This window comes from Rhodamnia argentea, chromosome 1 (genome assembly GCF_020921035.1).
Source record: "Rhodamnia argentea isolate NSW1041297 chromosome 1, ASM2092103v1, whole genome shotgun sequence".
NCBI classification, from domain to species: domain Eukaryota; kingdom Viridiplantae; phylum Streptophyta; class Magnoliopsida; order Myrtales; family Myrtaceae; genus Rhodamnia; species Rhodamnia argentea.
In genome coordinates, this window is record NC_063150.1 from 26,376,266 (window position 1) to 26,391,665 (window position 15,400).

A 15,400-nucleotide genomic window follows, 5' to 3' on the forward strand; every position below is an offset into this window, starting at 1 on the left:
AATTGGGACACAAAGGTCATTTCAACGAGCACCAATCTTCCTTCCTCAACAATTTCCTTCTTGGAAGCTCAGTTGCAAATTGCTCATCCCCATCGCAGTGGCAGAAATTCATAGTCGTCTTGCCATGGAGAACGGAGATTCCAACCCCGCCGCACTGCCGCCTCCCAATACCGACCGTGTCAAGCTCAACGTTGGCGGCAAGATCTTCGAGACTACCGCCTCCACCCTCCGGTCCCCCGGCCCCGACTCCCTCCTCTTCGCCCTCTCAAGCCGAGCCGCCCAAGACCCCGATCCCAACCCCAGCCCCATCTTCATCGACCGCGATCCGGAAGTCTTCTCCGTCATCCTCTCCCTCCTCCGCACCAACCGCCTCCCCTCCACCGCCCACCGCTTCTCCAAGCAGGACCTCGCCGACGAGGCCCTCTACTACGGCGTCGACTCCCGCCTCCGTTCCGCCATGTCCCCCCTCCCCTCGCCGGCATCGACGCCTCCGTCGTCGCCACCATCCGCCCCGCCTCCGACGGGTTCCCCTCCGCCCTCTTCGCCCACCCCGACGGCTCCGTCTGGATCGCCCACGGCGGCCAGATCTCCAGCTACGACTGGAACCTCTGCCACTCCGCCACTATCCGCACGCACTTCGACGACGTCACCTCGATCCGCCGCGTCTGGACGGAGATAGCCGCCGCGGGGTCGGAATCGGCCGCGGGCCTCCACTTCTACGACTTCTCCAGCGGCCTCCACGTCGGCGCCGCCCACTGGAACGACCCGAAGGACCCGCGCATCTACAAGGCCTGGGTCACGGCCGTCGCCGACTCGCCGGGCTCGGTTTACGCCGCCTTCGAGTGCCCGCACAAGGAGAACTGCGTCCTCGAGGTCGACAAATCCACGCTCCAGATCGCGTCCGCGCTCGGCCGGCAGCCGGGCAGCTCGACCAAGCACATGGCCGCCGGGAAGCTCGCCTGGTTGCCGGAGATGGGGCTCCTGGCCGGGAGCGCCGTCATGTGCGGTGCGTTCGGGTACTCGGGCTACATCAGGCTGTGGGACCCGAGGTCCGGGAAGGTGGTTTGGGAGACGAGCGAGCCCGGGTCGGGGCGGAGCAGCCGGTTCGGGGACTCGTTCGCAGACGTGGACGCGGACGCGGAGTCGTCCAGGCTGTTCAAGGTGTGCTCCAAGTCGGGGGACCTCGGGACGGCGGATCTGCGCAAGCTGGGGGACGACCCGTGGGTGTACCTAAGGGAAAAGAACCCGAGCATGAGGAACACGGCGAGCAACGGCGGGACAAGCGTCCTGCGCTGCTACCAGGGGCAGGTGTTCGTGGGAAGGGAAGGGGATCTTGAGGTGTGGTCGAGGGCGGCGGCGGCGGCGTGCGACAGAGAACGCCGAAGGGAGGAGGATGAGGGGGAGGGAATGTACAGGAGGAATTACGTGAATAGGGTGGCACCGGAGGCGGTGGCGGTGGCGGAGGCGGAGGAGTGCGAGAGAGGAGTGATACGGCGGATAGACGGTGGTGGGAATAGGTTGTTTGTGAGTAGGGAGGGTGTAGAGGGGGTTGAGGTGTGGGAAAGCTCTGGATTTGCTGCTGCTGTTCCGGCCTCGTGACCTATTTGAATTTTTGACACTTGAATCTGTCAATAGCTTTAGATTAAAATCCTTTGGAGTGGTTTCCACCCTCGACTTCAATTTTTCCTCCCGTCCTACCAACTTCATGTATACTCTTGCTAACATCCAATCGAACATTTGTTTTTTTGTTTCGCCCCTGATCATAAGAAAGTCCTAGGCATTTGAATTTCCCGATTTTTTTCGATTTCTTAAGACACGCAACTCAATTAACATGTTTTGCCTCAATCTCCGAGGACAGGTTTTGCTAAACAATGACGGTTCAGTACCAACCAAGAAGAAAATCGAATCCAATTTCAACACAGCCCCGAAGCTTTCGTTTTCTCTCCCAAATTCTGAATCGAAGCTTTCGTTTTCGTCTTCCGCTTACAAATTGCACTCTGCTTGGGGCGAGATTATATCGGAAAGCCATGATTTTAGTCTATTTGCCGAGGATTTTTGAGATAATCTTGTGAGAGAGATTGCAAGTGCTTTCACGCAACATGAAGAGTAAACCGATGTCAAACACGGTTCCAATATGATTGAAAAGTACTCTTCAGATTGGTTATTATGCCCCTTGTAAGAGGACTCCGCAATACACTAAATTTCAGGAAATGAAAACAGCATCAATAGATTGAACAAAAGAGCAATATCGACTAAAGAAACTATATTTCCAGAGAGCAGCTCGATATGAAATAAAAGTTGAAGTTGGAGGTTTTTTTTAAGGTGTTTAGTGAACATGTAATAAACTATGACTAAAGTCTAATCAATAATCCTTACCAAAAAAAAGTCTAATCAATAATGCTACGAGGTCTTGTAAAAAAAAATTGTATGAGAACTAATATCGTCGTCATAAATAGGGGTGTCAAAAAAAGCTCACGCCGGCTCTACTAGACAAAAAATTAGTTTTTATTTTCGGGCTGGGTTTCGATCTGTTCCGCATAAGCCTCGGCTCAAAAGGAAAAAGGAAGGCCGGAAACTGACAAGCCTAGCTCTTCTTCTGTGACTTCCTCTCATAAAAGTCCTCCTTAATTTTCCTCACGATCGCAATTTGCTCCTCGGTGTACGTCGCGCTCGCCAAGGACGAACTAGTCGACGGACCTCGGTGTCGAACCGACGGCCTCTGCCAATCCGACTGCGATGGGCTTGATCGGTCCGGCACCTGCAAATTGGGATCGAGACAGCAAGCTTTGGCGATGAACTTTATGGATCGAGTGCAATCGCCGGACTCAAGCGCTTCTTTGCTAATCTTCAGCCTCTTTAGCGGGTGATTTTCGGTGGCTCAAAAACAACGCCAAATTCTACAGTCAAACCTGCAAATTTGTGATGATGAGACGATGAATCGACGGAGTTATCCACTACATATATAATATAGCCATTCAAGATTTCGCCAAAAGTTTTGTGGGAAGAAGAGGTGTGATTTGCTCGAAGCTCTCGAGGCCGAGTCATTCACAGTCGCAAAGAGCAGAATCCCAGAGAAAAAAAAAAGCTTAGGTAGGTCTTGAATCCGCTATCGTGTTTATTGTAATTTCTTATTTGCCTGCTTTAGTTTCTCGTCTTGATTTGTGGGTAAGCTGTCGTTTGTGATTCTTTGGGCGCTGGCTCTCTCTTGCAACGGTGGGGGGAGACTCATTCCTGGTCTCCTCTGGATTGCAAGATTTGTGTTTGTGCTGCTATCGTGAGTCCAGTGGTTGAGAATTTTGAGTAAGTAGTGGTTGCTGGGTTTACTGGCGCTTCAATAGTTTTGCTGATATTTCATGGTGAAATTTAGTTGCACAGTTTGCTTCTGGTTTTGGGTATGTTTATGAGTGTTCCTCATGCTGTTTATAGGAGGCTCCGCCCGCCAAAAAAAAAAAACAGGGACCCGACCCGACCCGACCCAACCCGAAGAGTTAGGGCATATAACTCGGGCCGGGCCGGGTCTCGACCCGGCCCGTTAACACCCCTAGCTCGTAAATACAAAGTATAACGACCGAACCGAACTCGAGCATTCTTGGGAATCCGGAGAGCGAAAATATAAATTTGGGGGCTCAATTGCAACGAAATATAGCATAAGGGCCAAAATTGAATACGAATAATTTATAGGGGGCGATTTTCCGAATTTCCCTTTTCTTTTTACGTGGGCGAACGCCCTCGCTCACCTGGAGACGGAACAGATGTTGCTTCCGTGCTCGGCGTTGCCAAAATAGTTCCACCGCCAACGGCCCAGAAGCAGCAAATCATCCGCTCGTCTCCGCCGTTGCCCGGCTGAGCGCTCCGTCGAAAGCGTCCCCCTCTCTCTCTCGCCTTTCAACGCCTTCTGTCGGTTGATCGCGGCATTGCTTCTTCGCCACTCTGTAATTTCTCTCTCTTTCTTTCGATTTTGCTTTTGTGTTTACTGTCTCACTCCGAAGTTGCGCTTTCATTAGCTTCTTTTGCCAAGTTACCTTAGCTCGGGTGTTGTTCTTGATAGTTTCCGTGTTTGTGATGTTTCGTGCGGCGCTAATTGCTGTTTAACCTGGAAATGCCCTCCAGCTGTTTGACGTAATAAACCAATATTGGCCTCGTCCTTGTTGTAGAAAATGCTCTTTAAATGCATGCAGAAGTCCTCCAATTGAATAACTATAGAGCATATGTTTATTTTGTTATGAAAAGTTTTAAGCTCGGCCTTAGCTAAGAATGACGACTGTACATGGTTAGACTTTGTTCTGTGGAGATGCCGGTGCCATTACAACTCACTTTCAGCTCGGAATAGATGGTTATGGGTGCTCCTTTTAGTGATAACCTGCAATGAGACTGAATGCCTTACATTGTCATGAGCTGGTCTGATGTGTTGTGGCATGTTTTAGTTGTTGAAGGAAAAGGGACGACTTGCTCAAAGCATTTAATTCTGGACAGGCGCACTTCATGTCTTTAACTGTTAGAAGAATTGTGTTGGACCATCATTTAATTAGTATTGATAATTGGGATTTCCTCTCAAATGTCCATAGCATAATGGGGGGTGCCCATCGACCTCATGCATTCCGAAATTTTGCTGAGATTGTTGCTGCATGCATAATCTCATGCTGGTGGTCAATTTATGCAATCTATATTAGTATGTTCCAAGTCAAATTTGAACCACCTTTCATGAATTACTTTAAATAGGAGCAACAGCCACTGAACCAACTTTTATTGGCCAATAGCTTTAGTCTGTATTCAATTTTTTGGCAAGGTTTGATATTCAGGGTGATGTTTTTCTATGTCATTAACTGATCATGTACTCATGTAGGTGGTCAATGTATACAAGCTATTTTAATATGTTTCTAGTCAAAGTTGAACCACCTTTCATGAATTACTTTAAACAGGAGCAAAGCCGCTAAACCAGCTTTTATTGGCCAATAGCCTTAGGCTGTATTCCATTTTTTAGCGAGGTTTGATGTTGTTTGAATCTTGTGGCTCTTCAATTTGACAAGTAATTTTGGAAATTATGAGTAACTGGAAGTACAATTGAGAGATTTGTTGTTGAACATGTGAAAACCTGAACTTTATTCCACATGAAGCTGCTTTCCCGAAATATAGTTTCTGTAGTTGATATTGCTCCTTTGTCCAATTTATTGATATTGTTTTCATTCTCTGAATATAGTGGATTGTGGAGTCCTCTTACAAGAGCATAATAAGACATGGGCAAAGCTTCAAGGGACAAAAGGGTAACTTAACATTTTTTAGGACATCTGTTTGATGTGATTGTCCTATTCCACCGTTCTCAAACTCAGAGTTAATTCCTTCGTAGGATATCTACTATCGGAAAGCAAAAGAAGAAGGTTGGCGCGCTCGAAGTGCTTTTAAACTTCTTCAAATAGACGAGGAGTTCAATATATTTGAGGGTAGTGAGCCTCTCTCTTCTCTCTCTCTCTCTCTCTCTCTCTCTCTCTCTCTCGTGAGGTTGGGTAGTGAATAGAAGAGATCAAGGTAGTCAAAATCGTTTGTTCAACTAAGATCAATAGGGGGTTCGCAAAATGTTATTAGAACAATAAATTTATCACTAGACATCTAGTATACATAATAAAATGATTTTTAATGCATATTAAAGTCAAACATAACCTGTTGAAAGAGAAGTTCTCTATCCAAGACTTTCCGGGTAAAGATGATTAGTTCATTCCTTTTTCTGATACAGAATCAGTAGTAGGTTCTTTTATTTATTTATTTATTTATTGTTGTTGTTGCCAATAGTCAATTACTTTGTATTAGTACAGAACTTTGGAGATTCAAGTGATTGAGAAAACAGACTTGCTACTTTGTCCAACATTGAGCTAGAAGTATTCAAGTAATTCAAGATGTGGAAGCTGAAGTGACACCACAGAGCAGTTCCCAATGTCCCTTAGTGGATGCTCTCTCTTTAAAATGAATATACCTTCTCTATATGATGTGGTGAGATTAAGAAGATGCTAAGAGTATTTGGTGGAAAGTAACTTTGGTATAGATGAAATTCATCACCTAGGCATAAAGGAGTCTTCCACCAGCCAAGAATAAAGACCTATATTTTTCACCACCAAAGAATTGAAGAAAGCACCGAGTCGAGGGGTCACTTTACAGTAGTGACTAGGAAAAATTGATAACAAAGGAAATTTAAAACACATTGGAACTTAAAATTCAACTCAAGGAACCATTGAAGAAATAGGGAATTGAAAACACGTGGGTCTCAATGTTAGAAAGTAAAGTCAGTGTTTGATTGTCTCAAATGTGGGTTGGTGCTGCATCTTTGGCAAAGCATCAGGTCTCTATTGTTCATGCCATGCTTGAAGGGTAAGGTTCATCGAGCGTCAAAATCATCACAGCTACTTATTCATGTTTTTCTGTAGTAGATGCATGCTGCAGGGATCACAAGCGGAAAGAGATGTATCTGTTATTAGGCATACATATTTTGAGATACATGCCAATTGTAAATTTTTTTGCTGAAAAGTGTATGCAGTTGAGGAAACGTAATTGTCATATCTGATATACCGAGACCTTTCTTGTGCTTTTATTTTTGCTTTTGCAGGAGTGAAACGTGTAGTAGATTTATGTGCTGCTCCTGGTAGTTGGAGTCAGGTATAATGTTCAACTTTTTGTATGTAATGAATCATCCTGAAATTGTTGCACTAATGGTATGAACATTGATGGCCTAGCAACCTCTGGTGAAACTGAGAATGATTCTTCATTTAGTCAATGGTCAAACCTTCAAGTTTCAACAGCACAATATCCTCATAAGGTTTTAGAAAGACAATTCTGTAATTGAGTTGATTCTCAGATATTTGTTCACACTGAAAAGTTAAGTTGAAGAGGACTTATTTATGTAAATCCCAAAACAGGCCAAGAGCCTTAGTTTACTTAAGAATGGGAATGTTCTTAGACTAAAAGAAGTTATAATATTTGACAGTTAATAGGAGAACAATCCAGTCAGTCATCAGGTATTTAGATGTAAGCAAATGTCAATTGGTTCATTTTCTGCATATGAATTATTCTGAATGAGCATACCACAAGGAAAAAAGAACACTTATTTACTAGGTATCTTTCTTCCTATCGCTAAACGTACATTTTTGCATGTAATCAGTTGGATGATTAGATAGCACCTGAACATGAAAACTGTATCTGTGATATCAATACCGTATAGGTCTTAGTGTACATGGAAGCACAAGGTATATCAATGATCATGCAGTAAGTAATTTTATACTGTGATCCCTCTTTTCAGAAGCTGTTTCTGCTTTTTCCTTTTGGTGGCATTAGATAGCACAGCTTTCCTTCTTATGTGAAAGACTGGTTAAAACTGGTTATGTTCATGTTATGATAATTATGTTTGAATTGTGCATAGCTAATTATTAGCGGAATGCATTGCGGGCATAGGGAAACATTGTTGGACATGGTTGTGTTTCTTTTAAAGTGTTTCCTTCATCCTAAAGTATATTCTTCTGAAACCACAATCTGGTGAGATCCTCAGTAAAATGTTTGCCTTGCCTTGCCTGACTCAAGTCTCATGTTTGCTGGAATTGAACAATCTCTGAGTAAATTCCTTCCTTATTTGTATAATTGTGTCATGAACATCGTTTCCTCTACAGCTTCTCCTTTGGGCTTCTTGCCATGTAGGATTGTGCTGGTTAAAATAAATTAAAGTTAGCTTATGCTGCCTGCTTTTTATGTCCAGGTTTTAAGTCGTAAATTGTATCTTCCTGCGAAGCTTTCACCTGATGCTAGGTATAAATTCATCGATCATGTAAATATTGCTGGTATATGCTACTATGATTTCTCTTTTTGTAAAAATTGCTACTGAGGTGATGCTAAGGTTTAGCTTTTTCTTCAATTGATCAAAACCATCTTTAGCTATGAGAGCATCTTCAATCTGCCATATCTGTGCAGGAATTAGTTGACTTATTTTTTCTTGTTATCTGGACGTGATGGATATATCAAATGCTTCTTCCAAAGTTGGAATGGCCAAACTTTCCGTTTGATATATTATGTGCGAACAATTTCAAGAGTTGATAACCCTGAGTCACACCTTTGTCATATGTTCCATGCATCACACTATACTCAGAACGGAAATGACGCAATGTGTACAAAATTAATCATATCTATGTTGAGATAGGCATCCAATTTGAGCAAGTTTCAAATACTGTAAAGGAAACTTTAGGCTTTATAAGCCTTTGTTGAAAATGAACATCAAGATTTTTTGTGAGATGGGATGTTAGGCCATATATCTCTGAAACGTTTTTCAAATGTATCTTTTTAGATGATAAAAAAATTGTAGGCGCTCTAGTTGGCAACTGCCTTCATACCTGCGGGTCTGTCAACTTCTATCATATCTTTTCAGATACTTCCTTTAGGGTTTTTACTTGATCATCATGGAAGTCATATTTTTTTTCCTCTGGTAACTGACTTGCACATTGTAGAGCCCAGATAATTATTCTACGATTCTTTTATATGTATCCTTGGATATGTTTTACGTCCATCGAGTCTTTGGTTCACTTTATAGCACTTCATCACAGATGGGGAATCAGACTAAAGCATAGTGGCTGGTTATTTTATGAGTTATGGATAATCATAAGTGCAACTTGGCTGTTGTTGTATTCGCACCTGACAAACTCTCAGGTGTCTATTTAAATGAGCCTTTGGTGAACCAACCATGCTTCTTTTTTGTACTCTTCCCCAGTTTTTTAATAGATTACCCTTGGTAATTCAGCTATGGTGTCCTCAGAATGTTATGGGTGAGAGACAATAAAATTGAGTTTGGTTGTTACAGATCATACAAATAGTTTTGGACACCATAGCAAATGGAGAGTAGAGAGTTTGAACATTAGTTCCTAGTATGGATCTCATCATATCTGTGTAGAATAAATTTTACCGGTCCTTAATCTGAACTGCTTCTATGGCATTTAACCATGAGAAACTTCCAAAAAGCTTGATGTCTCTGTTAAAAGCACTGGATACTGTCTAAATTTATGTTAAGTGGATGCTTCAGTTCACTCTATACTCTATGGTCCTCATATCGGGTAGGTGACTTGGAGTAGAGTATCATGATAAACAATGCAAATCATCTGAGATACCAAAAGTGGACAGACCTGACTGTTGAACCATATGTCCGTACTGGATAAGGGTCGTGAAGCCCATGTAAAAGCCTTTGACAGACTTTCTAACATGTGAAGCTTCCAAATCTTGTTTGAACATGGGTTTCTGGAAAACATGCATATTGAACTTCAGAGTACTGAGTCCTTTTCGCCTACTTTGGACAAACTTTTTTCATAGCCATACTGAGAATTGGATTTTGACGTTATTGCTTCTTGGAGTTATTGGTATTACATCTTGATGTATGTGTTCTTGCTCAGGTTCTCTGTTTAGACCATTCTTCCTTGTCCTAATCTGCAGGGAAGGTGATCTTCCTCTTATAGTCGCAATTGATCTACAGCCTATGGCTCCAATTGAGGGAGTTATCCAAGTACAGGGTGACATAACAAATGCCCGAACAGCTGAAGTGGTAAGAAAAATTATTTGGCTTGCAATATGTGACACTTAAAGGTCAGTGAGCTATAACTGGCAATGGGAAATGAGATAGTACTAGGTGACCAATCTTGAAAAGAAAAAAGAGAAACTAAACCCTTACTCATGCTTGTAGGAACAATATTGACTTTCTATTTTCCTTTCCAAGTTTTAAAGCATGAATTTGGTGTAAATGTCAGATGGACCATAACAGGTCATGGCTTGTTTAATTTACTGAGATATAATCATGTGATTTTTTGCTTTAAATTGTTTTTTGGAGAAGTTTTGTAGAAGTAATGCTAGGAAGAAAGTATAGCTTATGTTGTAGATGGCTTGTTTATATAGAAGAAGATCATCTTTGAATATGCAAAGTAACTTTATTTGAGAGGGTATGAAATATGAGCTTTGCTATCAGCTTGAGGGATTCAAAAAGGTAGTGTTCTTCGATCGTTGATTGTATTCCTTGTTGATTTACTGAAATGGCTGGTTCTGCTCAAGTGATATCCATCGAGCTCAATGAGAAAATGATTCCTTAGGGAAAGCCATTCAGAATATCTATGTAGATATCATGTGTAGCCCAACACATCGATGTAAGAAAGATTACATAATAATTACAATTTCCTAATTGCGTTTTGGATGGATAAATGTCTTAGCCTGATGTACATTGTTACAGGTGGAGTAGGCTTGGTTTTAGTATAGCACACCAGATTTTCATGTGTGTTTTTTTTTTTCTTTGGGAGGGTTGTGTATGTAAACATTCTCTTCGACAAAATCCAGACTAAAAAACTTGTACTGGGACCATTTTGTTACATTATGCAAGCAGAGCTATTTTTATTTTTTAATTTCCAGGATGTTATGTAAGATCTTTGTGGCCTTGCAGTTCAAGGATTCATAAGTTTTTATCTTATAAGATTACTGAGTTTTCCTCTCTCTCTCTCTCTCTCTCTCTCTCTCTCTCTCTCTCTCTCTCTGTGTGGCTAGGTAATCAGACATTTTGACGGTTGCAAGGCTGACCTGGTAGTCTGCGACGGCGCTCCTGATGGTGAGTGTAGTAGTGTGTGCCACCTGCTCGTTCATACCTGCTCTTTTTGGTGAAACGTTCACTGAGGCTATTTCAACTTCTGGAACTTGCAGTCACTGGTCTTCATGACATGGATGAGTTTGTTCAGTCTCAACTAATTTTAGCTGTAAGTTTTGTATTTCCTCCTAAGGGTAAACTATAACATATGACTTGTAATCTTTCAAATTTTGCTGTCATTTCCTTCAGCGGCAATACTAAGGGCTCGATTAGGGTGCTTTAGACTTTAGCTTTTTGGCTTCAACTGCAGTTTTTACACTTTCAGTGGAGCTTTACTTTTCAGTGAAATGCTGTGTTTTGGATGTTGAAACTATAATCTCTGTGTCGACTTAAAGAAGTCAGTACAAGTGAAGACATGTTTTTTGGTTTCTACTTTTGGACTTATAAGCTTTGGATGCCAAATAACAAGTTCAATTGAGAGAGAAAAAGTGAGCAGCAGAAATCCTCCTGTACAAGCTCTTTTTGTGTTCTGTGACTGATTTCGCTCAGTTGCATAGGGTTGTCTTCGAGTTCTTGTCTCAGTATTATGGCATTATTTAATTGAGCTAACTCGTCCCTTTGTTTAGACTTTACATACGTAATTACTAATTAGGTATCTCAACTATCGGGATTAGCTTGTCCACTTAGCTGTTTTCCTTGTTTCCGTATTACCTGTAAATATAAAGTGAGCCAGGGAAAATAGAGTACGAAAAATGAAGTCATAGAGAAAGCTAACCTGGAAAAATGGGGGAGTCCTGCTCAATAGTACCTTGTAGTTCCAGTAGCCACTGAAACCAAGTGTAGTTTTTGTATGTCAATAAAATCAATCCAGTTTAGGATTCTTAGATGCTAACGGTTGCAAGTACGACTTTGTTTTCAGCCACGAGTGACACTGGTAGGAAGACCTCTCATCCTCTATACTCATCTGTTGCATTCTGCAGGGACTAACTATTGTTACTCATGTACTAAAAGAAGGTGGAAAGTTTATCGCAAAAATATTTCGTGGGAAAGACACGAGTCTTCTTTATTGCCAGGTAAGTTATTTATTTGCTCTTACGAGAGTTGCACTTACAGTAGCTGGTAGTCATATAGAATTTACATGACATTAAAATTGTTTTTGTGCTTTGTATCAAGTATCCGATATGTTCTATATTGTTTCAAGTGATACTGATGCGTAATAATTTTAGAAAGTTTTTAGTTTTCACTCCAAGAATTGTCATGGGGAGTTGGCCAATCCTTTGCCAATTGTGATGTTGCCAATGCACAGTGTTTTATTCGTTTTTCACAAGCTTGTCATTAAAATTATCTTGTGTTGATATCATTTGCAATTGTGTTGATGTGTGGTTTTTCAGCTGTTACATCATCATTCCACATCTTTTGTTTTGTTTGCTTGTTGCAGCTGAAGTTATTCTTCCCTATTGTGACATTTGCAAAGCCAAAAAGCAGTCGCAATTCCAGCATCGGTAGGAGTTCTGTCTTCTCTAAATTTACCGTGATGGTCAGCTACTAATTCATTTTTCTTAGCTTTCATTTGTTTTCTGTATCGTTCATAATGTGCAAAGGATGGGATAGTTACCATAATATGAAGTTTGTTTAACAATGATAGAGATTTTCAAACCTAGTTCAGAGTTCTTTTATAATATAAGAGGTATTTTAACTCTATAGAAGCTCATACATGATTTTCCTTGTCTTCTCTTTCGATTTGCCTTTTATTCTCTAAGAAATTTTTTCCATTTCGTATGAGAACGCTTGATGAAATCATAATCAATGAGTGTTTGGAGAATTTACTGATGTAGGGATGAAAACAGAGCAGACGTTAAAGCAGACCTTGTGGTACATGACCATGTTTGTTGTTCTAGAATCTAGGTAGTATATGTGGAAAGGAACTCTTGAAAACATCCAATGACCTAGCTGTGGCTCTGGACAGGCATCTTTGAGTTCTTGTTAGAGTAGACCCTCGTGTGAGGAAGTAAAGAAAAAAGCTTGTCCTATCTTATTTTGCCTGAGCGGGTCTGATTTATTTTCTGTAGCATCCTGTTACTGTTCCTGGCAGCATCAACCAAGCAGGTTGCTTAGGGTTTTTACCAGATTAGAGACTTTCTTCCTGATCAGAAGATCTTATGCATTACTATGATCTTGTTTGACATAAATGCTATTGATTTTTCTCTTCGTTAGTTCCTAGACAATGATAAAAACTCATGCCAATTTTTTTAAATCTACAGAGGCATTTGCTGTTTGTGAGAACTATTCTCCCCCGGAAGGATTTAATCCAAAGGACTTGCATCACCTTTTAGAAAAGATTGGGAGTCCATCTGGAGTTGATGACCTAGGTAACTATTATGTTCCTGTGCTTTTTTTCCTTCATCTTCTTCTTCAATTGATTGCCTACTGATGTTAGATGACTTTTTTGAAAACTATATTGTTTCGTAATTTTTATTGCCTCTATAGATGTAGCTTGAATATGTGATTAAGACCTTTCAGCTGCAAGCTCCGTGTCGTATTCGGGGCATAACGAAAATCTGCAGGAAAGAGAATATTCTGCTTAGCTGTTCCCTCTTCTTATTATTAAATCATTATCTTATTAAAATTTTGTTAAATTTTGTCAAAGTTGAGGTTACCAATATTAGGGGCTTTTTGTCGAGCGCCTGATTTTCTTGAATGATGTTTAGTGATTTGTGGTTAAAGTGTTTTATCAAAGTTGAAGTTACCAATATTAGGGGCTTTCCATGAAGTGCCTGATTTTCTTGAATGATGTTTAGTCATTTGTGGCAATGTGGTAAATATTTCGTTGTGTGGTGCGTGGCAGATTGCAGTAGTGGATGGTTGGAGGGACCAAACAAGGTGTACATTCCATTTCTAGCCTGTGGCGACCTCAGTGGCTATGACTCCGACCGATCGTACCCGCTCCCTAAAGCACCTGACGGGACTTACAGGAGCCTCGATCCTGTGCAACCCCCGATTGCCCCTCCTTACAAGAGAGCTCTGGAGTTGAAGAAAGCCTCTTGTCATGGAGTTCAAGAACTCGAAAAGCTATCCTTGGATTCCTGATTCTTGCCATTGAATGTTACCTCAATTTCACAGACCTAGAAGAGGTTTAATGTGTACGTCGGTCAACATGTTATTGAATGATGGACATGAGTGCTTTGTACATTTAAGGCCCCTTTTCTCACAAGGAGCACTAAGCAATCTCTCCAATGTTTGCTGTGTAGAACACGCAAAGAGACTGTCCCTCTTTTTGTTTTCTCTGTCTGAGAGAGGTTAGGAGTGGCCAAGAACTTGTGCAGACGCATTTAAGCGCAGTCAAAAAGGTTGAGAGAGAGCTGTTGCCGAGAAGGACAATTGGTCACGCTTTAGAATTGCATGTGGTACTTACAATACTTTTCTTTGAATATATGCCCGCAAAAAGAACGATCCTAGTGGCTAAATGGGCCAATCGAGAAAGAATCAGGATCTCTTGCTCTTCTTTTGACTTCTAATGGAGGGTGGGCATATCACTATGCTGGGAGATTCATATGCATGAACCAGACATTCTTCGGAAGAGAGACCTCATGTATCGAGTTTCCCTCGGCCAACTCATGAACCGGAGGTGGTTTATTACTTGAATTCGACATACTTAGATTGAGTTTTCTTGTACGCATGTATCATTTACATTAGAGAGCTTTTGTTGGACCAGCCGGTCGGAATCAAGAGGAAAATTTTGTCCAAGAATTGGTTTTATTTACCAAAGGGACAGTGGCTGCCACAGTACAATCAAATTCATATGGAGAAAGGGCACTCACACCGTGCGTGCTACACAACTTCCATTTGATTTCCTTAACACGTTTCTACGTGCTGAACAAACACGTGATTTTCACAGTTCGACCCCAAATTGGTTTGCACCTAAAGCATATATACCTCGTGCCTTTCTCACCTGAAAAACGATTCTCGATGATCACCCAAACACAACTCCCGCGCTTCCCTTACGTCGTTTGCGCGATCATATGCCTCGACATAAAGCAGATAGCCACCGAAATAAAGGGGGGCGCGTCAACAGGCGCTTGCAACTGAATTCGATCTCCGCAGCGAGCACGAGGAATTCAAGAACTTGATGCAATCATCAACAGCTTCCGCTCTGTGGGATTCTGACTGGTCCGCCAAGGACCGTGACCTCACGAACCGTGGCGCCGATGACGACACCTTACGTGAGGACCTGCTGCTCGACACGCATCTCAGAACTTCCCTCGCCTTATCTCCGAGGTGCCGGAAAAACTCTGACGGCGAGAATTGCGATTCCTTGGCGCGCCTGAACGACCATGCAGCGGCAACCCTCTTTCTGCTTCTTCCGTCTTTGGTGCTTCCGCCCTGTTCGAGAAGGATTGCGGGCTTGTCGTCGATGTCCGGACTGAAACTCACCCTCTTGCTTGCTTTCCTAGACATTAAGGAATGCTAAGGAGAGAATTCGCTCTATAGAAAGCAGTTGCCTGACTTGTTTTGTGGTGCCTCTGAGAGGGAGAGAGAGAGAGAGAGAGAGTTACTTTGACTGTGGGTGGGCTGTGCTGAATTTATATTGCTGGTATGACATCACATCTGGGCATGAAAGAAGGCAAAAGATAAAGAGCAGAAGCTAACAAAAAGCAAGAATTAATGAAACTTCTTCTTGAAATGATTGAAATCAGATGATGCTTCTGAAAAGCCTATTCATGCACAACGAGTTTTGACTTGACTGAACAACTACTCTTACCTCCTGTGGTCTCTGTCATATTTATACATTATCTGTTAGGTAAGAAGTATAATGAAGACTAAACG

The 15,400-nt window shown here is 42.0% G+C and overlaps 2 protein-coding genes across 4 annotated transcripts; both read left to right on the plus strand.

The window, feature by feature from the left end:
* LOC115728665 (protein ENDOPLASMIC RETICULUM-ARRESTED PEN3) lies at positions 1-1,651 on the plus strand. The gene is given in 2 exon segments (XM_030659010.2): positions 1-458; positions 461-1,651. Coding segments are annotated over 2 exon segments (1,473 nt in total). The 5' UTR covers positions 1-124; the 3' UTR covers positions 1,600-1,651.
* Positions 1,652-3,704: 2,053 nt separating this feature from the next.
* LOC115753668 (putative tRNA (cytidine(32)/guanosine(34)-2'-O)-methyltransferase) lies at positions 3,705-14,052 on the plus strand. 3 transcript variants are annotated; one of them, XM_048273635.1, is made up of 13 exons: positions 3,997-4,369; positions 5,000-5,009; positions 5,198-5,261; positions 5,345-5,438; positions 6,593-6,642; positions 7,733-7,782; positions 9,448-9,556; positions 10,540-10,600; positions 10,693-10,745; positions 11,557-11,649; positions 12,015-12,078; positions 12,838-12,945; positions 13,422-14,052. In XM_048273635.1, the coding sequence occupies exons 3-13, from the start codon at positions 5,235-5,237 to the stop codon at positions 13,661-13,663; spliced, it is 951 nt and encodes a 316-aa protein (XP_048129592.1). In that variant the 5' UTR covers positions 3,997-4,369; positions 5,000-5,009; positions 5,198-5,234; the 3' UTR covers positions 13,664-14,052. The 3 variants fall into 3 exon arrangements, with proteins under 3 accessions (XP_048129587.1, XP_048129592.1, XP_048129595.1); XM_048273630.1 differs by lacking the exons at positions 3,997-4,369; positions 5,000-5,009 and adding an exon at positions 3,705-3,911; XM_048273638.1 differs by lacking the exons at positions 3,997-4,369; positions 5,000-5,009 and adding an exon at positions 4,878-4,985.
* Positions 14,053-15,400: the final 1,348 nt, after the last annotated feature.

Bases quoted from the DNA above. Each gene is read 5' to 3' on its own strand.
- LOC115753668 (XM_048273630.1), top strand. From the start codon at position 5,235: ATGGGCAAAGCTTCAAGGGACAAAAGG. The intron at 6,643-7,732 runs GTATAATGTTCA...TTTTATGTCCAG, and splicing joins CTCCTGGTAGTTGGAGTCAG to GTTTTAAGTCGTAAATTGTA. The intron at 10,601-10,692 runs GTGAGTGTAGTA...TGGAACTTGCAG, and splicing joins CTGCGACGGCGCTCCTGATG to TCACTGGTCTTCATGACATG.